At 54.3% G+C, this 23,415-nt stretch overlaps 6 protein-coding genes and 1 non-coding gene across 7 annotated transcripts; 4 read left to right on the top strand and 3 right to left on the bottom strand.

Annotated features, from left to right (window-relative positions):
- Positions 1–7,475: 7,475 nt before the first annotated feature.
- BZA05DRAFT_401447 (uncharacterized protein) lies at positions 7,476–8,795 on the top strand. Its single transcript, XM_051483988.1, has 2 exons — positions 7,476–8,001; positions 8,062–8,795. The coding sequence occupies exons 1-2, from the start codon at positions 7,861–7,863 to the stop codon at positions 8,641–8,643; spliced, it is 723 nt and encodes a 240-aa protein (XP_051338407.1). The 5' UTR covers positions 7,476–7,860; the 3' UTR covers positions 8,644–8,795.
- On the bottom strand, positions 8,796–10,108 carry BZA05DRAFT_401445 (proteasome subunit alpha type-4). Its single transcript, XM_051483987.1, has 5 exons — positions 9,953–10,108; positions 9,709–9,893; positions 9,421–9,587; positions 9,102–9,353; positions 8,796–9,048 (listed from the first exon to the last, which is right to left on the bottom strand). The coding sequence occupies exons 1-5, from the start codon at positions 9,974–9,976 to the stop codon at positions 8,924–8,926; spliced, it is 753 nt and encodes a 250-aa protein (XP_051338406.1). The 5' UTR covers positions 9,977–10,108; the 3' UTR covers positions 8,796–8,923.
- Positions 10,109–10,195: 87 nt separating this feature from the next.
- Positions 10,196–12,184, top strand: BZA05DRAFT_374931 (uncharacterized protein). The gene is made up of 3 exons (XM_051481774.1): positions 10,196–10,349; positions 10,405–11,640; positions 11,689–12,184. The coding sequence occupies exons 1-3, from the start codon at positions 10,265–10,267 to the stop codon at positions 12,135–12,137; spliced, it is 1,770 nt and encodes a 589-aa protein (XP_051338405.1). The 5' UTR covers positions 10,196–10,264; the 3' UTR covers positions 12,138–12,184.
- Positions 12,185–12,678: 494 nt separating this feature from the next.
- On the top strand, positions 12,679–13,891 carry BZA05DRAFT_401440 (uncharacterized protein). Its single transcript, XM_051483986.1, has 3 exons — positions 12,679–12,841; positions 12,928–13,198; positions 13,272–13,891. The coding sequence occupies exons 1-3, from the start codon at positions 12,775–12,777 to the stop codon at positions 13,711–13,713; spliced, it is 780 nt and encodes a 259-aa protein (XP_051338404.1). The 5' UTR covers positions 12,679–12,774; the 3' UTR covers positions 13,714–13,891.
- Positions 13,892–14,587: 696 nt separating this feature from the next.
- BZA05DRAFT_t213 lies at positions 14,588–14,674 on the top strand. Its single transcript has one exon. It is a non-coding gene; the product is annotated as a tRNA-Ile (tRNA).
- A 487-nt stretch (positions 14,675–15,161) lies between these two features.
- BZA05DRAFT_419571 (uncharacterized protein) lies at positions 15,162–17,842 on the bottom strand (the record flags this gene model as incomplete). Its single annotated transcript, XM_051485598.1, has 12 exons — positions 15,162–15,229; positions 15,304–15,347; positions 15,426–15,475; position 15,540; positions 15,750–15,830; positions 15,869–15,900; positions 15,943–16,084; positions 16,169–16,270; positions 16,827–16,861; positions 16,925–16,969; positions 17,559–17,622; positions 17,787–17,842. 12 exons carry the CDS (start codon positions 17,840–17,842, stop codon positions 15,162–15,164), a joined length of 720 nt encoding a protein of 239 aa, XP_051338403.1.
- Positions 17,843–18,883: 1,041 nt separating this feature from the next.
- On the bottom strand, positions 18,884–20,560 carry BZA05DRAFT_401433 (concanavalin A-like lectin/glucanase domain-containing protein). Its single transcript, XM_051483985.1, has 4 exons — positions 20,120–20,560; positions 20,003–20,055; positions 19,521–19,921; positions 18,884–19,466 (listed from the first exon to the last, which is right to left on the bottom strand). Exons 1-4 carry the CDS (start codon positions 20,277–20,279, stop codon positions 19,118–19,120), a joined length of 963 nt encoding a protein of 320 aa, XP_051338402.1. The 5' UTR covers positions 20,280–20,560; the 3' UTR covers positions 18,884–19,117.
- Between the last annotated feature and the right edge of the window lie 2,855 nt (positions 20,561–23,415).

The following is a 23,415-nucleotide window of genomic DNA, read 5'->3' as shown; positions in this document are numbered from 1 at the left end:
ACCATCTTTGCCCTCGCCCCTCCACCCCCGTCCCCCTCCATATTCGTGCCCTTCCCCCGACCTCATACGTGCTGGATCAGATCGTCTGGCTCTGCTTCCTTCCCTTCGGTCCTGTGATTCAGACGCTAGAAACGTCCATTCCATACATCAAGCCACCCCCCCCCCCCCAGACGCACAGGGGGGCGGGGCAGGTCCGGGGCGGAGTATGTAGATTTACTATAGTCTATACACCGATTACCGTGATGGGATGGATGGATGGATGGATGGATGGATGGGGTGGATGGGTGGATGGACGGATGGATGCGATGGCAGGTAGGTAGGTAGGTAGGTATGTATGTAGGTAGGTAGGTAGGTCGACTTGGGTAAGTATACGAGAGAGAGATAGATAGTCGAAACAAAAAGTGCGCACGACGTTAGTACAGTTGCGCAATCTATCTACGGACCGGTTAACGACACCAGCCAGCTAGCCAGCTAGGCCAGGCAACACTCCTATGTGTGTTCCACCTGGGCGTAATATGATGTTCCGTCTTCCGTTTTGGCAGCGGTACAGTGCTCCTGCCCTCCCATTCCTTTCGTGAAAGCAAAGCAAAGCGATTTGTGTCCCTCCTCCTTCTTGATACGTAGGTATGTACCCGCCTCGTCTTCTAGCTCACCTCTACCCGCTTACTCTTACTCTCATCCCATCCTTCTAGAAGCCCATGCTGAGTGCTGCTCTGTGCTGTGCTGTGCTGTTGCTATTGTTTTTTCTTTCTTTTCCCCCCGTTCATTGTCTCTCAGTTTCCCTTGCTTGGATCAATCGATATGCCCGTGCGTACCGTAGCTCGTACCTACTTTTCTTCTTCGATTCTCCGGCCTGCCTGCTTACCTGGCCAGGTTACTTTCTTGGTTCCTAGGGCTGGCATATAGGTGTGCGTGCAGCGTACGTGCAGCTTAGATTGCTACCTATGTAGCCCTGGCCTGGCTGGACACATCCTAACCCCGCCCGCTGCTGCCGCCACGGAATCGGCTGGAGAGAACTGAACGCATGAAGGCCTCGAATCAAAATTTCTGCTGGCTCGAGGTGGCAGTAGAGGATTTCCATTATCCGTGTTGCTGCTGCTGCTGTGGCCACCGGGGGAGAGGGGGGGAGGGGGGTGAGCGCCGTCCAGTGCAGTGGCGGTTGGCCTTATTTTTGGATGGGGGAGTGAACAGAAGTGACGATGTCGAATGGACTGATCCAGTCAGTCACTGGACCGGATGTGATGTGATGTGATGTGTCGTGATGTGTTGTCCGTGGCGGAGGAGCGGGCGGGGTTTCCACTCGAATCAGAGACACCTCAGGGCTAGCACGACTCTGGCAGCGAAGAGAGAAAACGGAGTGAATACGACGGCGAAGAATAGAAGGAGAAGAAAAAATGTGCTTTGGGTGTGTGCCAGTGCGTGTGTGAATGTGTGTGTGTGAGAGAGAGTTTGTGTGTGTGTGTGAGTGCGTGCATGAATGAGTGAATGTCACCTTTGGGGCGGTGTTGTGGAGGTAAAGCTACACGCAATCCATCCATCCAGTGCCGTCAGGGGGGTAGTTGTTCGACGTCGTGATTGCTGGTGAGATGCGGTGGTGGGTATCTGCAGGATCGAGCAAGGTGGTGATCGGATTCCCCTTCCCCTCCCCTCCAGGGTTGCGTACACTGCAGCAGTGCTGTTTCCACTCCGTCACCTCCCTGGCTCAACCTCGCAGTCTCATGTGAGACCGTCCGTGGGAACCAGGCCGGGTCGTTCGTGTGTGCTTGCTTGCTTGCTGGCACTGCCCTTATCCATGTCCTCCATGCGGCACTTGGAAATATCCCTAGCGGCTTGCGAGCTGCGGTGTACATTCGCGGTGGTGCGGTGGTACGGCGGGTGCCTTCGATTGCAATTGTTCGTATGCGTGAGGAACCAGGGAAGGGAGGCAGCTGGTCAAGCACATACGGTACAATTGGTTCGGGGCACACAGGAAGGAAGGCCTGCCTCCATCCCGTCCCTCAGCAGTGGCCTCTTTCCATCTCTGGTTCGTCCGGAAAACGGGGCGAGTGGAGGGGTGGGGCTGTATTCTAGGCCGGGAGCTGCGTTGTTCAATCTACTTACTGACTTGCCATCTGTGCTGTAGCGAGAAAAAGTCGAAAGTACGGTGGCGAAGGTAGCCTACCTGTGTGTCAGAGGATTCTCGGTATGATCAAAGTTTTCGCTTTTCCTTCCCCCCCTCCTCCCCCTCTGTCGCTTTCCATCCCCACTGAGCTCGTGCGAGCTGGCAGAAGGGTAAAATCATCGTACAGTATAGTAGTCCCGACGCAAAGGAAAGGCCGTTTGTTCCTGCAGAAGCCATACGAAGGAAAAGCAGGAGAGAAGTCTGCCTCCTTAGTGCTGCTTTACCACCTTCCTCTCGTCCGTCGATCCACGGCCGAGCGTGACGGTGAGTGGAAGGTGCTGGAGGGAAGAGGGGGGAAGGGGGGCATCGACCAACGATTTCGACGCCCGATATTGATGAGCTGTTCTTCTGGCTGGTGTTGTTCTCCTCCTGCAGGTTTAGGATAGCACCTGGGGCCATTGCTTCCTCGTCTTTCGCCCACCATTCCTGGCCAAATTCTGCTGCTCCTCTTCCTCGCTCGCCCCAGAATTTCAAAGCCCCTCTTCCTCCTCCTCCTTTTCCAAGTCCCCAGAAACCGAGGCCGGAAGCCGGAAACGCACGAATGACTGCGTGCAAGTAACGGGCCTGACGATTTCTGTGTGGGTGTGTCTGTATGTATGCGTGTCTGCCTGGAGCATGTATAACCTTCCAGCATCACCCAATGAGCTGAGAGGAGGGGGTTGCGAGCTGCGGGTGACGAAAACGAGCCGACAGTGGCGATACCAGTGACAAGTGAAACGAGACAGCACGGCAATCCTCCCCCTCCCCCACTCCGCCCTTTCCCCTCGGAAAGCTTTCATCCAGTCCAATCGCGGGCTCAAGGCTGTCCTTTCCTATCCCATCCATACCGATCCATGGCCATTATCCAGTTCGTAGAACCCATAGGTAGGCGGATTCGGAACCCAACTCCAGGCACGTCCCTCCATCCATCCATCCACCGTCGGTCAATCCCACCCATCCATCAGTCCATCAATCCAAGCCCCTCAATATGTGCGAAGTGGATCTTGATCAACCTGATGATTGCGATGAAGGAATTCCCCAGCCAGGCCGTCGCTTTGATACCGCCCGAGCGGTAGTTTCTTCCAAATGAATCACCCCTTCCCCGCTTGCGTCCCATCAGATAGCACAGATATGCAAGCCAGCGCCCACCTCCGGTACCACATACATACATCTCGGTCACGGGAAACGATATGCATGCGGCAACCTGACGGATAGTAGTAATGTGATTTTTTGGTGGGTGGTAAGCGAGAGTGAGGGGTTGTGAGGTAAAGTGGGTAGGGGGCGGGGTCGAGTGACTGTTTCGTCGACGTTAGCTTAGGTCACGGTGGATAGTACGTACAGTATGCACTTGAATTTCAAATGCACAGTCTGGACGTGGTCTGTGCAGTATGTATTCCCTCTGGTGTGCGGCCCGTGATGCTCACCACTCGCTGGCTGCATCCATCAGGAAAATCCATCATTGTTCGGTTATTGAATGGCCCTCTTGATGGGCTGTCCATCCGTCAGGAATTAGGTATCGACCAAACCATTCGCGTACAGTCTATCATCGCCGTCCACGCACTGACGAGGATCCAATTAGGTAGCACGGGTGTTGTGATGACGATGCGTTCGAAGCACCATGGCCTGTCCATGCGAAAACAAATGCATCCTTCCTTCGCTTCGCTCCCTCTCAGCCTATCGATACCACCGATCAGTTAGTAACGCTTGGAGCAAAGAGGAGCAAAGATAGTCATATCACCTACAGGTGCATACATACATGGACCATACAACATCATCGGTCCCAAAATTTTCAGCCGGTGTTGGATGGTCTCTAGATATGCCCCCTTTGGGAAACACGGTTTGGGAGCTGACGACTCGACTCGCTTCTAGAAGCCTATGGTTGGCTGCAGCAGACTCGAAATGGCGGTGACAGCTGTGCCGGTGTTTGTCTTTTCGAATTGTTCTTTGGCTAAATACCAGCAGCAGTGCAGTAGCAGTGAACGTAATGCTTACCTGCCACTTCCATACTGCAACGCTGAGGACTGGCGTGGTGGGTCCGTAGTCGAAGAATAGCGTGAATAATCCGATAGCCCGGAGATGCAGTTATGTCTTGGGTGCTCTTGCTCGAGCACGGGGGTTGAAGAAAATCTGACAATGCTGTGCTCGGCACTACATTCAACAATATTCGATGGTCATAGACGGGAGAGAGAGAGCAGTCTCGCGTGGCCGAAAATTAAACATTCATCCGTATCGTTCAGATGGTCCGATTTATTTTGTGAGACGGAAGGACGATACTTACATGACCATCAATTTCTGCAGGTGAATTGGAGAGCAAAGGAGAGACCTTTTGGCGTTATGAGAAGGTATAATATATGCCAGGAGATGATGATCACAAGATTAAGATCGTCTGATGATATTCCCAGAGATCTCATCTCGAAAGTTGAAAGGCGTATGCAGCCTGATAGTAACAGCACCTTAATTTTCTTCGAAAGCTGTTAGCTGTTAGATGTATTCTTTCATACGCAGCAAGCGGAAGCGGAAGAAGGAGAAGAAAAGCTAGTACATTACGCACGCTACTGACGTACCTTAATCAAAATTCGTACTGATAATTCTCAAAATATTAGGAAAATCCCGCTGAATCCGCCAAAAAGTAATGAAATCCTCTGCGAGCGGCATATTGGGAGGGGCATGCTTAAGTTTCCGGAACTCGGAAGTGGAGAGATTAGTCCGAGGGGGGGACTTCGAGTGATGGTCTGTGATGGATGGTCAGGCATCACCAGAGTCCATCATCGCAGAGTATCGGATTCAGCTGAGAGGTGATCGCAATCTGCTCAATAGTTACTCTGCGGCTAGGCTTTTGAAAATAACCCAACCAGGTCGAATGAGCGAGAAACACCATCATCACTCGGAGGCCGCGGCCGAAGACGTCGATCTCGAAGCAACAATCCAACCTGCGCATACCGTTAGTGACGGTTGCAGAATATTCAGCTAGCGGTAATGCCGTGTCTCACATCCTGTCGTGTCTCTGTAGTCGTTTGGGCGGAATAAGGTAGCAGCCAGGATAAACATTCATCCGAATTGGCCCCAGTCTCGAGGAAGCTGAACTGCTGATTTCCCGCTACGTTGTTGGAGTAGTTCATCTGTGATCACCCCATGGTACCTGTCATGGTATCACCGTTGTCAGCATACAGACCACAGAAAGAAATCTTTCAGCATGGCGAGTGTCTCAGACGACCGTGTATCGATGGGGGACGGTAGCCAGGTCCGGCTTTATCCATTGTAATATCTCCTGCAGGCAGGCAATCGAGAAGCGCTAGGGAAACGGTTGGGAGAAGCCAGATGGCGAAAAGAGGGCGACCAGGCTCCGATTCACCGAACCGTCCACCGGATTTTAGTCATGGACATCAATTGCAGTCATGCAGGGTCATCTCATACCGACTGGCTTATGGGCTGTGACTGAAGACGGACACGCATGGTTGTATCTCCTTCGTTGGGTGTCCAGGCCTCGGCAACACCCACCACAAATTCGATTATGCCCAATGCCTAGTTTGCGGGTCGGTCCTGTGGTTATCCGCCGGTGACGACAGAAATGCACTTAAAAGACGGCCGAGAGATCGAGGGGGTAAATACTGCAGTGATGAGGTGAAAGGGCTGGTATTTGTGTGTGGTTGGCTGATCGGCATGAGTGTTGTTGTCGTCGTGGGGTACACCTCACTATCAGCGCCCTGGGAAGACTCGGACGCCCAAGTATGAACCGAGACCACGCTCAACCCTCTTGGCCGTACATCGGGTCATAGTCTCGGAGAAGAGCGGTAACCGCAGCAACGTCGTTCGACACCAGCAACTCCATGGGCTGCAGCGTCCGGGTGGGCTTAGTTTTCGGTGTGGCAGAGTGGCGGAGTGGCTAGGGAGAACGTTGTAGGCGGGAACTATAAGAAAGGTTAGCAGGTGGGCATGTCTGTTAGTAAGAGCAAGAGAGCTTGTGCTCGCTCTCTCGCCACCATCTCCAGAATAGACGATCAACCTCTACCTCCGCTTTCTTCTGTGTGTGTTCTTCTCTCGACTCCATTGCTGACTTGTAAAGGCGTTGGCAAAGGAGTCGTCTGCAAAACCAGGACCTCGAATGCAAGATACGGAAGACCTAGGGATATTGTTTGATCTATTCGGCTCCAACCGCAGTCTCCCGGGTCCAGTTTTATCCAGTGCTACCGAAATCGAATATCTGCGTCAAAAATACTCGGCCGTCGAGGATATCGTTGGTAGTCTCCGGCCGGAAGTGATGCTGAGGGATTGTCGGTTGAGTACTCGTACTCATGCTCGCGAGCGATTGGAATCTGGGCCGAGGACAGCTAATTCGGTTTGCGTCGGCGCTGTGATCTCGGTATTCGGAAGCGGAGGTTGAGAATCTTCGTTCTGACTGTCAGCTAGTACTATCGTCGTCAATGTTATCCATCACCTCTATATCCAAAGAGGATCGAATGCTAGACAGGAAACGACTTCGACTTTATCCACGGATTGGACATGCCAGCAAAGCGCGGATGGCTCCGGAGCCCATCCTCACCGACCAGAGTGTTGTCAAGATCTGTCTAAACGAAGCAATGTGTTGTTCATCCGTACACGTTCAAGAGTTCTAGATGCTATGTATCCAACTGCTGACAAGACTTAGTCTATTCGTCTATTTTTACCGCCGGTATCCTCCTCCGTGTTTCCCTGCCCTACCAATGCCACTACCAGGACCAACACACATCATAGCCTTATTCTCATTTACAGCACCTCGGTTTAAAATCCCTTCTCCCGCCACCAAATCTTCCTTTCAGCTCCGACAACATGTACAGAAAATGTATACTGCCTATCAGGGGGCGACAAGTTTGTGGCCAACAGGCCCACGCCGAATGTTTCACGAACATCCTGGTTCATAGGGCGTCAATCGACTTCGTCGTCAACAACTGCCAACAGTTCGTCCCATGTCGACACCCACGCGGCACAAGCGAGCCAATAGTGTCTCTCATGTTGGGGGATTGGACCAGGTCGCGTCTATGGTTGCCAGCGCGCTCAGGGGAAATGTCGCACAACACGTATATCAGCCGAGTGCTGGCGCGTGTCGGGATCACTGGCTGTCAATCGACAGCTCAGCTAAGAATAGCAGCACCCTGTTTACGCAATGCAGTGACCTGACTGTGAACAGGATAGGAGGAAAAGGGCACGCCGCTAGTTATAATCTCTCTAGGTTTAAATACGAGTATGATTAAGCAATTAAAAATAAAGCCTTGCAGTGGCCATTGAACCGTGTGTAACCTTAAAATGATCTTTGATAAACGGCAATTAAGAACTTCTGTTTCTCAAAGACCTCTTCGAAAAACTTTTCTTTGCGTTCTACCCATCCTTTACGACTGCCAGCGAATACGGAGCTTGGAATTTAACCGTGAAACGTCTTCGGCCACGAATATGAACAACAACCACCACGGAGCTTTGTTGTTGTCATCATCGTCACCCGGATCCCTGGTATCTTATCATCCTGCAGTTCCGTGTGTTACTTGAGCTTGCCTTCAACCCACCGCCCAGCCACCTTCGCACTCACCGTCGTCATCACCGTTACCTACCACACGTGTGGGGCCGCGCAACGCACAAGTTCCTTTCACCCTGTTTCAAGCTGGCCTTGCTACCACTTCCACTTCCACTTCACTAGCTACCTACTCCTCCAGCTGCCACTCGACAACATCTCCGGAGAAGAGCAACAGCAAATGTCGGCGCAACAACCCCTACTACCGGCGCCGGCGTCTACCCACTCACATGCGCAGGCGCCCCTCCTCTCGATGCCCTCCGAGATAGTACTCAACATCCTGCACCACCTCGACATTCCCGATCTCTACGCCCTGACCAAGGTCCCTTACCTCCCTTACCTCCCGCACCTCTCGCCGTCGTCGCCCCGCTGATGGTTGCAGACAAGCGCGCAGCTCCGGCAAACCGCCACCGACCCACTGCTGCACCGGCAGCGTCTGCAATCCGCCAAACAGCGTCTAGCGCACACGCTCCCGAGCCGGCCGGCGGCGCCCCCTCCACCTCCGCTCTTCCTCACGCAGCAGCAGGCGACGCAGCGGCTGCTTTCGCGGAAACTCACCAAGATCTCGCTGAAGCGGAAGCTGGCGGTGCGGCCGGATGTCCACTCGCTGGTTGAGCGCGGGGTTATGCCGGCAAAGATAGGCAGTGGGGTGGCGCCGGCCCTGGTCGGGAAGGCCCATGAGCTGGAAAAGGAGAGGGTTAAAGATGTCCTGAGGGGCTGTGTGGGACAGCGGAGGGGGAGTCTGGAAGATGTGGCTGAGAGGGAGGGGTGGGATGGGGTTAGACCTACGGATGTGGAGGAGAGGCCGAAGGTTAGAGAGTTGGCGAGACGGTGGGAGGGTGTGAGGAAGAGTGATATGAGGTGGGGGAGTGGTAGGTGCGTTAAGTGGGATCCGCCCAGGGCCAGGGTGCTGGGCCTCAGGAGGTTCTATGAAATGCTGTCGAAGGGGGTGCGGAGTGCTTGAGCATATGAGTGACGATGAAGACTGATGTGGTTCTTGATTTACCGGGCACTTTTTGCTCGGTGATGTGCTTGCGGTAAGGTCGGTATTTGTGCCTTCAAAGTGCGGTGTCATTCTTTCACGGGGAAAATCATTCTTGGGAGGATGGTGGTTGTCATTGCTTTTCTTTCTTGAAATGAAGCATCTTGTGCGCTTGCTCGCTTTCAACCAATTATCGAACACTCATCCAGATGCTCTATGATCGTAGATTTTCATTAAAGGCGTAGGGAGCTCCTAAACTGCTCTACGACTCCTCCTCGACCTCCTTCGCCAGTCCATGCTCCTTCAACAATGACTGAATCTCTTCCGCGGTCCACAGGTGGTGATACACCTTGCCGTCCGCATCTTGTCCTACGGTAGCGAATTCAACTGCAGATCACTCGTTAGCTGGTGCCAGAGCCGCATGCACTAGAAACGCCTACTCTTCTCGCTACTGAGCGTAGTGCTATCCATGGTCTTGCTCAGCACCTTCACGGCGATTGCACAGGCCTCTGTCAGAGTACAGTCCTCCTTGTAGTCCTGCTTTAGTAAGCTCTGAGCGGAAGCGTTGTTGGCTCCGACAGAGGTAGCCTTCCATCCTCCGTAGTTTCCTGAAGGGTTCGACTGGTAAAGCTGGAACTGGCGTGACGAGTCGTAACCGGCATAGATAAACGAGACACCGAAAGGGCGGAGACCTGCCATCGATTACCACACCCCGAGTCAGCTACAACTAGCTCCAACCAAGAGGAAAAGATAATCGACCTCCGTGTTGCGTGTAGCCCTGCTTCAGATCACACAGTCTTCGCACCAGCTGCTCGCAAGGGATATCCTCGTTGTAGGTCATCAGGTAGTTCTGAGCTGCCTGCCGAGCATAGTTGATCAAGATGTTCGCATCGGCGGTCATTCCGGCGACGGCGCAGATCATGTTGCTATTCGCATCCGGAGATCACGGTTAGCTTGTGGATCCGCTAGCTAGCTCTCTCCATCGCCGGAAACGACGAGGTGGGGTGAGATCAGAAGAGATGACGGGGTATGGGTATGGCGGCGTACTCATTGAGAATGTACAGCTTCTCGGCGCTCGTGTCCTGCTCCAACAGCTTGCTGGTAACCTTCCGTTCCGCCGCAAGCACGATTCCATCCTTGGCCAAGACTCCCAGAGCTGTACCAGCGTGTGAGATAGCCTCGAGCGCGTATTCGACCTGGTAGAGACGGCCCTCGGGCGAAAAGATGGTAGTCTATTCGGAGCGATCAGTTGCTTGCTTGCTTTGGCGGGGCGGGGATTCCAGATACGCACCCTGGAATCGTAGCGGCGGGACATTGTAGAGACAGTTATCAGGGGTGTGACAGCTGTAGGTCGAGGATGGAAGTCGATGGAGATGGAGATGATTTGCTGGTGGTGGGGGATGGTGGTGGGGTGGTGGTTGTTGCTCGTTGAGGTGTTGGAGGTGAGTTAACTGCTGGTCGAGTAGCACAAGAAAGCAGAGCCTCACTCTCCTAACTAAGTCGACGCCAAGGACGACACGCCGTTGACGCGCAGCTGCAAATCGTTACAAACACCAATAATTGACCTCCCGGCTGTAGCAGGCACGATCGTCCAGATTCCCCAATGGCTTCACTACCACCGAAACCTCCTCCACCTGCCAACTCCCTGCCTCTGGCCCCGGGATGGACCGAACACAAAGCACCAACAGGTGTGTCGAAGCTCACGGAGGTGTCCTTACTCGTCCATAGCTAACCCGACCACAGGCCATTCATACTACTACAATGCGTCCACCAAAACCTCAACCTACTCGCGTCCCGTCGCGCCGCCAGTCGCACCGCGTTATCCGGCCCCACGGCTATCAATCGGCCCGCCACCGCCCCTACAAGCAGGCCCATACCCTCGCCCTTACGTCCCCTACGCACAACCGTTCCCGCCGCCCGGCGGACACCAACTGCCACACCGGCCGTACTTCCAAGACGTGCGAGGCGCGCCTCGTGGCGGTCCGAGAGGACAAGGGTTCCCTCCGAGAGGACATGGACTCCCGCCGAAGCCGAAGCTGAAGCCCCAGGATGGCCCGAAGAAGAAGCGCGCTATCCCGGGTGCAGAGCCGTGGGTCCTGGTAACGACAAAGATGGGAAGGACTTTTGTGCATAACATTGAGACGCGTGCTTCGCTGTGGACCGCGCCGAAGGAGGTGCAGGAGAAGATTGATGTTATGCCGCCCGTGGATCAAGAACAGGAGCGTCGGGAAAGGAGAGAGAGGAGGGCGAGAAAGGCGGCGGAGAAGGTGGAGAAGGAGCGGGTGGAAAAGGAGAGGCTTAGAGCTTTGATGCCCGCGAAGGTGGAAGAAGGCGAGCCGAGTGCCAAGAAGGTTCGGACCGATGAGGCAGCTGGGCCGGCGGATGAGGTTATGAAGGAGGCACAGGCGGAGGAAGAACACGACGAGGCGGAAGCGGAAGAAGAAAAGGAGGGGGAGGAGGAGGAGGAGGAGGAGAGCGACGAAGAGCACCAGCAGCCGCCACCCAATCAGGCGCAAGAGTTTACGGAAGAGGATATCGCGTGGCAGCTCGAAGCAATGGCCGAAGAATATGGGCTTGGTGAAGAAGACTTTGAGGAAGGTGAGGAACTTGCACCGGAAGATACCATCGCGCTTTTCCGCCAGCTGCTGGACGACCAAGGTATATCGCCGTACAGCACTTGGGACGATGCGCTTCCGAAGCTAGTGGACGACAATCGCTACACCGTCCTCTCCACGACCAAAGCGCGCAAGGAGGTCTTTACGGATTGGTGCAAAGAACGAGCCGCACAATTGCGTGAGGAGAAGGAAAGGGCTGGCAAGATCAACCCGAAGATCCCGTTCTGGGCATTCCTCAAGGAGCACACGACGTCAAAATTGTTTTGGGCTGAGTTCAAGCGCAAGTGGAGGAAGGAACCTGTCATGAAAGATACGAAGCTCTCAGATAAGGAGCGCGAGAAGATGTACCGAGACTTTGTTGCTCGTACGGCCCCCTCCCCTTCATGATGCAATAAAGACTAACATTTTGCAGGCAACAAAACCTCTGAGTCTATCCGCGAAGTCGACCTCAAGAAACTGCTTAAATCTACGCCTTCGCTCACCCGAAACACGGCACTCCACATGCTCCCCGACAGCGTTCTTGCGGATGCGCGATACGTCACAGCACCGGAGTCATCACGTGATAGCATCATCACCGAGTTTCTCGCGTCTTTGCCAGAGGTAGTGCTCACCGAAGAAGAGCGTAAGGCCAACGAAGAACGCGAGCGCCGTGGGAAGGCGCTGCGCGAGCGCGAGTGGGCTGTTCGTCAGGAGAAGCGCAGGAATGCCGCGGACGAAGCTATGGCGAAGCAATTACTGCGCGATGAGGAGGCGGTGATCGAGCGCGCAAAAATTGTGGGGAAGAAGGGCTTGCTAGGACATCTCAGGAAAGAAGAGGCAAAGGAAGAGACACCTGCCCCTACAGCAATGGAGGAAGTATAGTAGTGCTAAATGTACATATAAATATTTGGTAATGCGGACTTAAGTAGTAAGAAGTTGTTGGTCAGTTCGTCTACTCATCCAGTCATCGCCGTTTGTTACTTGGTGCCTTGTAACTCTCCTTGTTCATGATCTGTATTCAGCCGGCCGTGTTCGATTTTGACGATTTTAAGTGCACCCAATCCTGTCCCCAGACCGCCGAAGGTGCTGCTGAGCTCGTACATACGGCAGGCCACTCCAGTTTGGAACCTGTCTATTAAGGAATTTACGACCCATTGACAGCTGTCACGAGTGATATCATATGACCACGACGGTGCAGCGATCACGTGTCAGCAACGGCCAGCATTTCTGTGACCCACTCGCATACAACTCCGCATTCCATGCAGCCCTTTTTTGTGTATCAAGGGTCCAAGGCAACTTGCAATGTGCATTGTGCATGGCTCTCGAATTTGTGCCTAAAAGCAGAAGTGCCCGTCGGATGAGTCACACGGTTCCACGGCCCAAATATGGTCGAAGATCTATCACTCGGCAGTTAATCACGCCGGACAGATTCATCATTTCAGTCCTAGATTTGTATATCATACGGCAGTTTCCCCTTCTCCTAGATGTGATTCCATAGCTGCCCAAGATCAAGATCAAGATGCCTCGCCCGACGCTGACCTATCCCAAGACCGCTGCCAACAAAGTGATCCGTTACGCCAGCAATGGTGCGTCCGTCCGTCCCATTCCCATCATTTCGACTCACCCAGTCCCGTCCCTTCCCGTCCACCATCTCTAACAACCACATCCTTAGCTGCCTACGAAACCACAACGATTCACAGCATCGTTGCCAGTGTCCCAGTGGTGCACGTCTCCTCCGTAGCACCGGGGGACCCGCCGCTCCCCACAATCCTCCCCATGATCGGCGCTCTCGGGTCGTTCGAGAACCCCTCCGCCGGCCTCGACGAGGCCCTGGACCTCTACATTCACGGCTACGTCAGCGCGCGGCTGTTCCGCGGGCGGGAGGCGGCGGGGTTTCCCGTGTGCGTTGCCGCCACTATCGTGGATGGGCTCGTACTCGCACTGTGAGTCTCCGCGCCACGGTGGGCAACTGGGAGTGTGCGTGCAGCAGCAGCTGATCTCGGTACCGGCACATAGCACCCCCTACAGCCACAGCTACAACTACCGGTCCGCGGTTCTCCACGGGACCGCCACGCCAGTGACCGACAGCGAGGAGAAGCTGTACGCCATGAAGCTGGTGACGGAGCACGTGCTGCCGGGGCGGTGGGCGGGGTCCCGCGTGCCGCCGCTGAAGGCCGAGCTCGACTCCACCGGTATCTTAAAAGTGAAGATCACCTCGGCGAGTGCGAAGGTGCGCACCGGACCGCCGAATGATGCGAAGGCAGATTTGGAAGACGGTGACGTCACCAAGAGGGTCTGGACTGGGGTCGTGCCCACTTGGACCGCGTATGGAGAGCCCGTGCCTACTGGGACGGTGGACAGAGTGCCGGAGTATGTGCGCGATGCTGCGGAGGGGAGGACGAAGGCAGGAAAGAAGACGGCGGAGGAGGCAGTTTTGAAAGCGCCTGCGAAGGTGTAGAATGGGGAATGGCAGAACGTTCTGTGTTGCGGTTTTTCTTTATGTTGGTGGGCGTAGCATGTCACTTCTACCGTATCAAGCTAGAATCACGAGCGATACATACAATCGGCGTATGTCGTTACCCAATTGCGTTTCCCTCATCTGTGTGGTGCTGCAGCAGCCTGGTAGAGCGAGTCGGAATCGACAAGCACTCTAACAATGGCTTGGAGGGCGATGTTTTGCGGCGCAGTGCAGTGCAATTGCGAATGGTGCTCTCAGCTTCGACTTTTGGCAGTTAGTCAATACTGAAGAGATGCCCTGCAGCAGCAGCAGCAGCTCATCACCTCCATACAAGGTTCCGATGCTAACGGCCCCCCCAAACGGGAAGACAGCTACACCAAAGAGCTACTGGATTTGTGGCGGCAAATTAAAGGTTTCTACAGCGGCTCCGCTAATCTCGCCCACCACATACGGGTTCATGAGAAGTCACTCCGGCTGCTGGGTCCTGCAACACCGCAACACCGCAACGCTACTCCCACTCCTGCAAAAGCGAGAACGAGTCTCACTAACAAATGCAGCTGGCACATGCCATTCATATCCGCTTTTCACATTCGCAATCCCTTCTATCAGAGAGCAATCAAGCCAAACAAGGAAACCAACACCACTCCCAGTAACAAATGCAGCTGGCAAATCTCATTCACATCTACCATTAACATCCGCAATTATTTCTATTAGAGAGCTATCAAGCTAAACAAAGGAACCACAATTGCCAGCCGCCGCCAAGCCAGTATCCAGGCCCACGACCGCTGACTGCCATTCAAAATAATGCAACCGCCCCAAGCTCGACACAAAACAGTATAACAGAGCTGCCATGGAGCCACAGAAGTTATCAACAGGTCGCTTAGCTCAGTTGGTTAGAGCGTGGTGCTAATACATCCAGTATGCAACGCCAAGGTCACAGGTTCGACCCCTGTAGTGATCATTTTTGCCAATCTTCTTGCTGCTTCGGGGGGTGGGCGTATGTATTCTTTTGTGGTTGGTGGTAGAGAAACATGAGGTGAACTTTGAGAGAGGCTTGTCGTACGTGGTAGTATAAAAGCTGGCTACATATAAGGAAGGCAGCTTGCGAAGTCGGAAGAGAACCGTATGTATGACTTCGCAAGCTGTGCTGCATATGTTGGAGCAGACACTGTCGATGGCTCGAAGGAAATACAGGCCGAGATGACCAGTGGGAATCTTGAACGTTGACGGGCATAGTAGGGTCTTCTTCTTCTTCTTCTTCTTCTTCTTAGAATCCCTCTCTGGCGTTGAACCGACATCCAGCTGCGCGACCAGTCACTCGTTGCCAAAAAAACGGTTAGTCTGCTGTGTCTGGCTCCTCCTCGCCCAACTTGACCATGATCCAACAGCGAGTCAAATGGTGTATGTACTGTACTTGAATGACATTCCCATCGCCGCCGCCGCCGCCGCTACAATCGTTGCTGCTGTCGATTCCCGCCGATAAAGGATCCCGACCGCTTCATCAGGTGCCCACCGGCTAATCAGCATAGTAGTAGTAACACGATACTTCTTCTTTGTCCGCCGCTCTTAACCGTCCTCATTGATGCTTACCATACTCATTGATGCTTACGCCAATCTCCAATCTCCACGGACGACTGTAGGGCGTAGCAATGGACGCTGCAGAATCCTATCAAATACTGGAGTAGCATGTGCGGAGTAGGCATGATACCTACCTTATGTAGGTATATCGGAGTTTTCGGCCGGCCAGCGTCACGCCTTCCAACTTCGAAGTAGTTTGGTGTAGGTACCTAGATCGTGTCCGCAGCGCTTCCTATTGCAGCACTTACACTTGCACTTTCAGTCAGATCCTAATCGATCGTCGACACATCTCGACCACTCGACCATCCATCCACAAGGGCACCTGGAGAGGGCTAGGTAGACACTTCCCTCTGGTAAGCTGGTGCATGCTATGTACATACCTATTCCATCGACCACCAGCGAAACCGGCCGCGTAGGCGGTGATGTGGCGTGTAGGTAGTATTGATCCGCTGGCTCACCTGGCCTCCAGACTCCAGTTGCCACTCAGAGTCAGGACGAGAGCAATCGACTGCCGCGAAAAGGTCTGGATGCAAGCCCGACTGCGCGCGTAGTTGACGACGGGGCAGAACGCACTCACTGTAAATTTTTGCACTTCCCGCCCCCTCCCCTCTTTATCACCAGATAGGTAGATAGAACTGTAGTCTACAGTACGCGCGCGCAGTAGGCGATAATCGCCGACAGATCCCTATCCGACTTGATTCTGATGCTGATGCCCCATGGACCATTGTATTTTGCCAGGTCCTGAGGGGGCAAAGTGCATTCTCGCTGGCAATCGCGGATAAGGCGGGACTGGCTGGAGTCGGTAGAGTAGAGTAGCATGCGCGCGGTGTAAGGTGTAAGGCCGGGGCGCAAAAGTGTTGTTTGAGGTTCGGCGTACCTAGTAAGATAGTACTGCAAGTGCAGTGGAGACTCAAGAGGTGGCTGCTGGCCGCAATGGAGACTGGAAATTTGGCGGTTGTCGATGGGAAATGCACCGGCACTGTAGACGGGGGATAGATGAGATAGTCGGAGGTAACTATGTGCTAGAGCACGGAAAAGCGATGTCCGAAGTTCGAATCTCGAGATGATCGGCTGTCGAAGCGGTTGGGTAGGTCGGCAGGTAGACTGGACGCACAGAACTGCGAGCCCTGGCATCTATATTTCACGACTCGTGCACCAAGGACCGGTATTGTGTCTGCTGTGGTTGGCCCTATCCAGGCCGAGCCCAGTGACCCAGTCGATGTCCCGGTTCCCGGTGCACGCACGTACGGTACTGTACCACGGAAGCCAAAAGCAGACCGACGTCCGAATCCCAAAATCTCGAACCCCAAATCTCGAATCCAAAACGATCGTTCCCGTACATACACAATTCCGCACAGATGTGCTTTGCACGGGTCCCGATTCCCAGACTCCAGAGCCCTTTGGGGGGGGGAGGGGGAGGGGGGGATCCCACGGCCGGTTGGTTAGTTGGCTGGCTGTATCGTATCCAGGCTCGATCCGGCGGCGGCGGTGTGGGCGCGGCCGACTCCACGGGCTCGTCATTCGTACTTGCTAACCTAACGAACCGGGGGCGGAGGATGATACCGGAAATCTGCGGACCAGTCAACGTTCCCGTTGGTCGATATTTGATACATATCCAACATGCTTTACCTACGGTATCTGTCTCGCCCTTTCGCGACGGAGGTTTTCCACCGCCCATCTACATACGAGTACCCACCCAACGACCCACATGTTACGGCAACAAACGAACAGCGTCATCTGGATCGAAGATATCCCTTTCCTTTCTTTGCTTTTCGCGTCGTCGTCGTCGTCGTCTTCCGGCTGCGAGTGCATACGGACTCCCGATACGCGCCCGGGAAAGAAAAGCAAAGAAAAGCAAGCTGGATCCGGAAGAGGGAAAGAAGAAGCTCTAGGCATTCAACGATCGTCCGCGTGTCGACCACTTGGGTGTGACTGTCCGTCCGCTGCCTGCTTCTCAGGTTCTCAGCCCCTCGGGCCTCACACCGGTGGTGACTCTGGACCGCATATGATATGTATGATGGGTAACTAGTACCGGTAGGTAGTATGCAGTACTGGCCATCACACCGCCGGGCCGAGCGCACGGCGAAGCAGTCGCATACATGCGACGAGTACGGTACATAGAGTACGGTACATAGAGTGCGGTACATAGAGTACGGTACATAGAGTACGGTACATCCCTATCCTCTCTAACCGCCGCACTCTCGAGCGAGCGTGCATAACTTGTACCATACTTACGTGATGATGCACAAGTTATGTACGATACATACAACCCTCGCCCGCGGGGCCGCGGGCTGCAGAGCCTTCAAGACAACTGCAACCACATCTTCTCGCCTGCATACGAATGTACCAGCACCAACTCTCACATCCACCACCGCCAACGGAACAAAGATTGTTGGTGGAAACATCGTCACTCGGACCCGGACCGGACCGCTCGGCAAGCCGCACGCAAGCCGCCCTTGACACATCGATGTTCGATACGGTACGCACCGACGCACCTTGTTGCCGATCGCGGCAACGCGATAGCCATGTAGCCATGTAGCCATGTAGCCATGTAGTCATGTAGAGCACTCTATGTGCGCATGTAGTTACTCTAACATATAGCACCTCCTAGCTGGGAGCCTGGGAACGCTACATACCAACAACACAAGCCTTTTAGCGAAATGCCAAGCGTTGTTGCGTGCCGGGGGGGAGGTGCATCCGATTACATAGAGTACTCCACTCTACTTTGTTACCACTGCCAGCCTCCCTCCCCCAATCCCCCCCTCCAATCCCCACCGTGCGAGATAGACACCCAGATACCCTCCAGAGCGAAGTCCAATACCGCCTCCCCCTCCGCCGCGGATATCTGCCGAACCTCTTGTCCTGTTCGCTTGACTTCACCTGACCGCCTCCCACAGTCCCACTGCCCCCCTCCCATCCCATGCACACATGTGTCACCCAGTCACCCATCCACCCAGTCTCGTAACTCGTTTTGTCTCGGAGATGGCACAACCCTGGGTCGCGTGCATGCATATGGCAACCCGTCGAATGAGAGACGCCGGAGACGGATTCGCCAAGATGTGGATCCCCCGCTCCCTCGCTCCTCCGAAGAGACCGATGAAGTTGCAACAGCGAGAGAGCGAGCGCCGAGGGGGGAGGGGGGAGGAGGGAAGGGGGATTGCTGTGTGGGGATTCCTGTGTGGAAATGGGTGTTGGGAGGGAGGGGTAAACCACTTCCACTTCCTTTTCCTTTTCCTTTTTCTATGTGAGTGAACAGTGCGAGGTTTCCTCTATGTAGCCATGGCATGGCTGAAGCCTGAGCATGCAGCGCCAAATTCCAATTGGCAGCCGTCCCCCCAGCCCAAGATCTCCGGGGACGGGCTGGTCCACTCACAACGGATAACCATCTAACTAACTAACCCCTCACGTTGGTTGGCGGCTGTTGGCTGCAAGCTTGCTGTGTGGCTGCGACCGGGATGCATGGTTGATTCAGAGCGAAAGCGGAGTAACCCGCATCGAGGAGCGGAGCTGTCATCTCAACAAACCCGTTGGGCATCCCCGTGCAAGGGAGAGAGAGAGAGGAGTCGCAAAAAAAGGAGAAAGCACCGTGAAACATCTTGGACGCCTGTCGTGCCAGTCATTTTTTATTCGTGTGGCCGTGTGTTGCCAGAGTCTCCGTATCAATGTACAATTAAATAATCACAAGGAGGAAAAGAAGAGAAAAAGAAGGAAAAAGAAAAAGAAAAACATGTCCAGTCCCATAGATAGCGTCCAAAAGCGATGGTCACAAAAGAAAAACGCCCCCACCCCGTGCCGTTACCGGCAAAATAAACAAAGGAAACAAAAATCATCCGAAAAAAATGGCTGCCAAACCGACTCCTACGGGAAGCAGAATCGATCCGAACCCGACTCGCAGACTCCCCACGCCGGAATCCAAAGGCTTTGGTATTCCCGGTATCACCTCCAGCTTCATCACTTGAGCGGTGAAGGTCACCGACGAATTTGATTTCGTGTGATATGTCTGTGTGCCTAATCGCACGAGACCAATGTAATCGTCATCGCTGAAGCCATCTCCACTGTCCTTCGCAAGGCTTTGTACCAGGGCCGAGATGTCTGAGAAGAACGTCGTAGTGTTTGTGTCCGCCATCCAAGAGTACACATGTTGCCCCCGCTCGTTCGTACCTTCGTAGAGGTTGCTAAGGATCCGTCAGTCTCGAATCGCTGCTGCGAGGTGGCACGGAAGGGCTCACAAATTCACTTTCCCCACGGTTCTCTTCTTGACAGGCGTGCTCTTGTAGCCTATCGGCAGCACGCCTCCGTACGCCCCCAGCCATACCATCAGCTCGTGCTTCGCCTCCGTCGGAGAGCCGGCTTTTTGAGGGTCCGAGTCGATGAAGATATCCAACACCACATTGGCAGCCATGTCCACGTTGATGACCCCGTCTATGGCCTTCGCAGTGCCGTTGCCCGCGACATAGGTCCATATCGCGTATAACCACAACGTGTTGATACCCGAAATCCGGGTCGGCAGTACGGTGTGGTTGATTCTGGCATTCGGGAAGCCATGTAATGTCGTCGCCGAGTCGTCTTCCCACATCCACGATACCGCCCAGGCACTCTCGTTATTGAAGCGATGTGGAGCATCTCCTACCTATTGGACGATGATGGTTAGCATCGAATGAACAACGCAACGACGACGGCGACGAAGCAGGAGACGGCAGGCTTCACTCACTTCCATACATTGCCAACCGACGGCTCCCTGCGGCTCAAGACGGTTCGTCGAAACTTCACGGACCCCACAAGTCAGAATGAGGTTTATTCCTCCGGACGGTGTGCGTGGTTGACTCACAGGTGTAAACCCCACTCGAATAGCTATCGTCCCGCCCGCAGATGTTCTTGACGTTTTCCAACGGAACCCAGGTGCTGCTGGTGTTGTCCGGCGCCGCCGCCCGTACGGATTGGATGCTCAGAGTCCAGAGCGCAACGCAGACGGCCCACGAAGAAAGCATTTCGAATTTGTCGGTGGATCCAGGTGATTTTTTTTCTCCCTGTCGTGCTGTGCTGTGTTGTCCGTCTATCTGTCTGTCTGTCTGTCTGTTTATCTGTCGTCCGGACCGTGGGAGCGTTGACGACGGGTACTTAATTGCTCATCGAAGATTGGAAGGGTGGGTGCGTTTGAAGGAGGGAAGAGAGGAGGGATCCCGTGTCTTTTCCAGGGCTGAAATACCATGCTAAGGGCTGGTGGGCGTGGTGGCTTGTGGGAGATTCCGTGGGATGGATGAGATGGCAGTAATGGCCGGGGGGGAGAAGGGAGGGGGGCGGGCAAGGGGGGCGGGCTTCTTCGCTGTGCTACCAACATGGGTCGCTTCCTCGCCACATCACAGTAGCCGCAGGAGGTCCTTCGTCTCCAGAAAGACGGGCCGGCAATATGTGCCAGGTGCCAGTTGGCGCATCCGCACAGGGATCAGTCTCTATTGCGTCGACTGTCTCCATCCCATCCAGGCCATAGCTATCGGCAGGGCTGATTGCCATTCCTGGCCTGCTCCCACCTGCTCTCTGGGGTGAGGAACAAAACTCCGGAATCCCCCTGCGAACAGGTGTGTAGAGTAGAGTACCATCGCGGCATTCCGAAAGAAAGCAAAAACGCAGAGTGCTGGCGCCTACGACGAAAGTGCGGAATTCTGCGGCAATTGCGCACTCGGCTTTCAGCACATTACTCATGTTTCTGGCACCTCAATGATGCTTGTTACCAGCCGACTGAATAGGTAGGCCGGAGAGGGATTTGCCGCTTTCCAACAGGCAATCTTTCCTGATGTAACTTGTGCTTGCTTCAGCTTCCAGGAATCGACGAAGGCTGTTGGGGAACATCACGACGACATTGCCGTTCGGCTTAGACCGTCCAACCGGCGCCTCCCTCGGGCCTTCTCCTTGACTAAGTAACGATGGCCAAGCATTGCCGAGTTCCGATCCGGAGAATGCGGCCGGAGGCGCCGTGCGAGACGCCGAACGCATGGCATAGCCAGGAGAGAGGCAGACCGCAGTGTGTCCCTTGTCTCCGTAATTCTTCAACTTCGGACGTCGTCTCCGCCCCCATTCCATTCCATGTCAAACGAAGCCCCTACATACCTCCGCCATCGATTCGGCCAAGCGTTTCTCGTCAACTCTATTCGTTACAGACTACTAGTATCATATGTAGCAAATAATTGTCCAAATATGCACCTAGGTACTCCACATTCTCCTGTGCCGCAACGCCACATTTGCATGAACCATCGATCATGCAGGAACATTAACCACATGATTCGAGACTCGGCATGGTGTGCGTAGCCACGGGAACGTTACATTCCACCTAATGAAGGGTTTTGTTCCGTTGCATCCCTAACACGAGCGGAATGGTAAACAATATCTCACTGGCCGCATACCGATACCCGCGCGTTACATTCGCAGCTCGGTGGACCATGGCCGGCGCCCCCAACCACAAGCATAGACGCCTACCGTGCATGCTAGGTGCGGAACATATAGTGAATCACGAATACTCCGCCCGCTGGTGTGCGAGCGGTCGAGATCGTCTGCGAATTAATCATTTACCTGGAGATTGTGCGGACTGCGGAGGGGTATATTATATGCATGCGCTGGGCGGACCGCCCAACGGGAGCGGAGCGCTTAACTTATGCAGTGATGGAAAGGCGGACGGGAGGGTTCTTTTGGTTGCTAGACAGCACCAATGAGTCGTCCGAGCGAACGGTTCGCTGCGTACGACCAAGGCGCAACCCCCAGATGCAAAAGAAAAAGAAGCCATCATGTTCATGTCCAATCACTCGGTACTCGAGTCGCCGGTCGACGCCGTTACCAACCGAAAAGACGTTCTTGAGCCTCGAGGACCGGAAGTCTAGTTGACGTCACCCATCTTTCAAAAAAATTCACGTAATTTCTTCGTGGATGCTTCAGCGCCTCCAACTCAAGACGGCAGCCCCTATCTGCCTCCCCAAAGCCCTCACTGTCCCGTAGGCCGTTCATCATGATCCCCCTCCATCCGTACAAACCACATACAGTCCTCCCTACTCCCGTCTAGTAACCCTCTCTTTCCCATCCCAATCCTCCTCTTCCACCCCCCATCTAAACCACGTCCCCCTCAACACCCACCTGCCAACCAGTATCAGTGTACCATTGCACATCACTCGCCAGCGTCACCCGCCTCGTCTACCTCGCCCCGGAACACTCACACGGAAGTCCAAAGACGGAGTTCATCACGATCATGACGGTGTGCAACCACCGGACTCACCAGCACTGTGTCGAGCACTGGTACACCGCTACTATAGGTGGACGCAGGAGCCGAGACGAGAATGCTGCCGTGTACGGTGTGGGTGCTTCGTGGGCGTGTGGGCGTGTGGGTGTGTGGGCGGTTTTGAGGTTTGTGGGGCCGTTGGGGGTAGGGAGGTGAGCGTGGTGGTGGGGGGAGCGGTGTTGAGGCCGTTCCTACTTGGCTATGGTTTTTCAATTCCGTGGTTAAGGCTAAGACTCTGGGTAATGGTGTAATGGTGGGCCGGCTGCAGAAGGGATGCGTGACTCGTGAGAGTGAGGTCTTATTTCCAGGATGATGCGCGCTCTAGGTATTGTCACCGTTGAGATTTGGAAATAATTATCATACATCTTACCTACCTACCTACTTCCCTCCGAGAAACAAAAGGCAATGTATGGAAAACGAACACTTGGTAAAGCCATAGCTTTCGCCAGGAAGCTCTGCGGAACAGGCTGACCATTCCGAATCCCAGAAATGCACGTCTCGAACTCGAACTCGTGTGATAATCGGAGATGCAACCACGAACACCGCAGCAGCGGAGAATCAACCAGCGGAACGTAACGCATCTACTGTATTGGGGCAGCGGCGGTGCTGGCTTGCGCTTCTTCAACACAGGCCGATACCAGAACACACCTGTTCTTTGTACATACATATCCATCAGACGAGTGACCCTCCGAATACCTATGCGCAGATTACAATTACCGGTGATTTCGAGGTCCCACCCGCTAGTTACTAGTAGTGGCGAACTTGGTACACGGGTTCTACTATGCAGCGTAACTATTGCGCTTTTTTTTCTTCCCGGATGTTTAATAAGAGCAAGAGCAGTTCGGCCGCTGCTGCTAGGCACT

This window comes from Tricharina praecox (genome assembly GCF_024521635.1).
Source record: "Tricharina praecox strain CBS 144465 chromosome Unknown BZA05scaffold_16, whole genome shotgun sequence".
Taxonomy (NCBI): domain Eukaryota; kingdom Fungi; phylum Ascomycota; class Pezizomycetes; order Pezizales; family Pyronemataceae; genus Tricharina; species Tricharina praecox.
Note: the sequence above shows the minus strand (reverse complement) of the source record. Positions and strands in the feature narration are given on the sequence as shown.

Coding starts and splice junctions, on each gene's coding strand:
- BZA05DRAFT_401440 (XM_051483986.1), top strand. CDS start 12,775: ATGCCTCGCCCGACGCTGACCTATCCCAAGACCGCTGCCAACAAAGTG. Junction 12,842..12,927: donor GATCCGTTACGCCAGCAATG/GTGCGTCCGTCC, acceptor CCACATCCTTAG/CTGCCTACGAAACCACAACG. Junction 13,199..13,271: donor GATGGGCTCGTACTCGCACT/GTGAGTCTCCGC, acceptor ACCGGCACATAG/CACCCCCTACAGCCACAGCT.
- BZA05DRAFT_401433 (XM_051483985.1), bottom strand. CDS start 20,279: ATGCTTTCTTCGTGGGCCGTCTGCGTTGCGCTCTGGACTCTGAGCATC. Junction 20,056..20,119: donor TTCGAGTGGGGTTTACACCT/GTGAGTCAACCA, acceptor GGGTCCGTGAAG/TTTCGACGAACCGTCTTGAG. Junction 19,922..20,002: donor TCGGTTGGCAATGTATGGAA/GTGAGTGAAGCC, acceptor ATCGTCCAATAG/GTAGGAGATGCTCCACATCG.
- BZA05DRAFT_401445 (XM_051483987.1), bottom strand. CDS start 9,976: ATGTCCCGCCGCTACGATTCCAGG. Junction 9,894..9,952: donor CCCGCCGCTACGATTCCAGG/GTGCGTATCTGG, acceptor CGCTCCGAATAG/ACTACCATCTTTTCGCCCGA. Junction 9,354..9,420: donor GGGCTACACGCAACACGGAG/GTCGATTATCTT, acceptor AATCGATGGCAG/GTCTCCGCCCTTTCGGTGTC.
- BZA05DRAFT_401447 (XM_051483988.1), top strand. CDS start 7,861: ATGTCGGCGCAACAACCCCTACTACCGGCGCCGGCGTCTACCCACTCA. Junction 8,002..8,061: donor ATCTCTACGCCCTGACCAAG/GTCCCTTACCTC, acceptor TGATGGTTGCAG/ACAAGCGCGCAGCTCCGGCA.
- BZA05DRAFT_374931 (XM_051481774.1), top strand. CDS start 10,265: ATGGCTTCACTACCACCGAAACCTCCTCCACCTGCCAACTCCCTGCCT. Junction 10,350..10,404: donor CGAACACAAAGCACCAACAG/GTGTGTCGAAGC, acceptor ACCCGACCACAG/GCCATTCATACTACTACAAT. Junction 11,641..11,688: donor GTACCGAGACTTTGTTGCTC/GTACGGCCCCCT, acceptor AACATTTTGCAG/GCAACAAAACCTCTGAGTCT.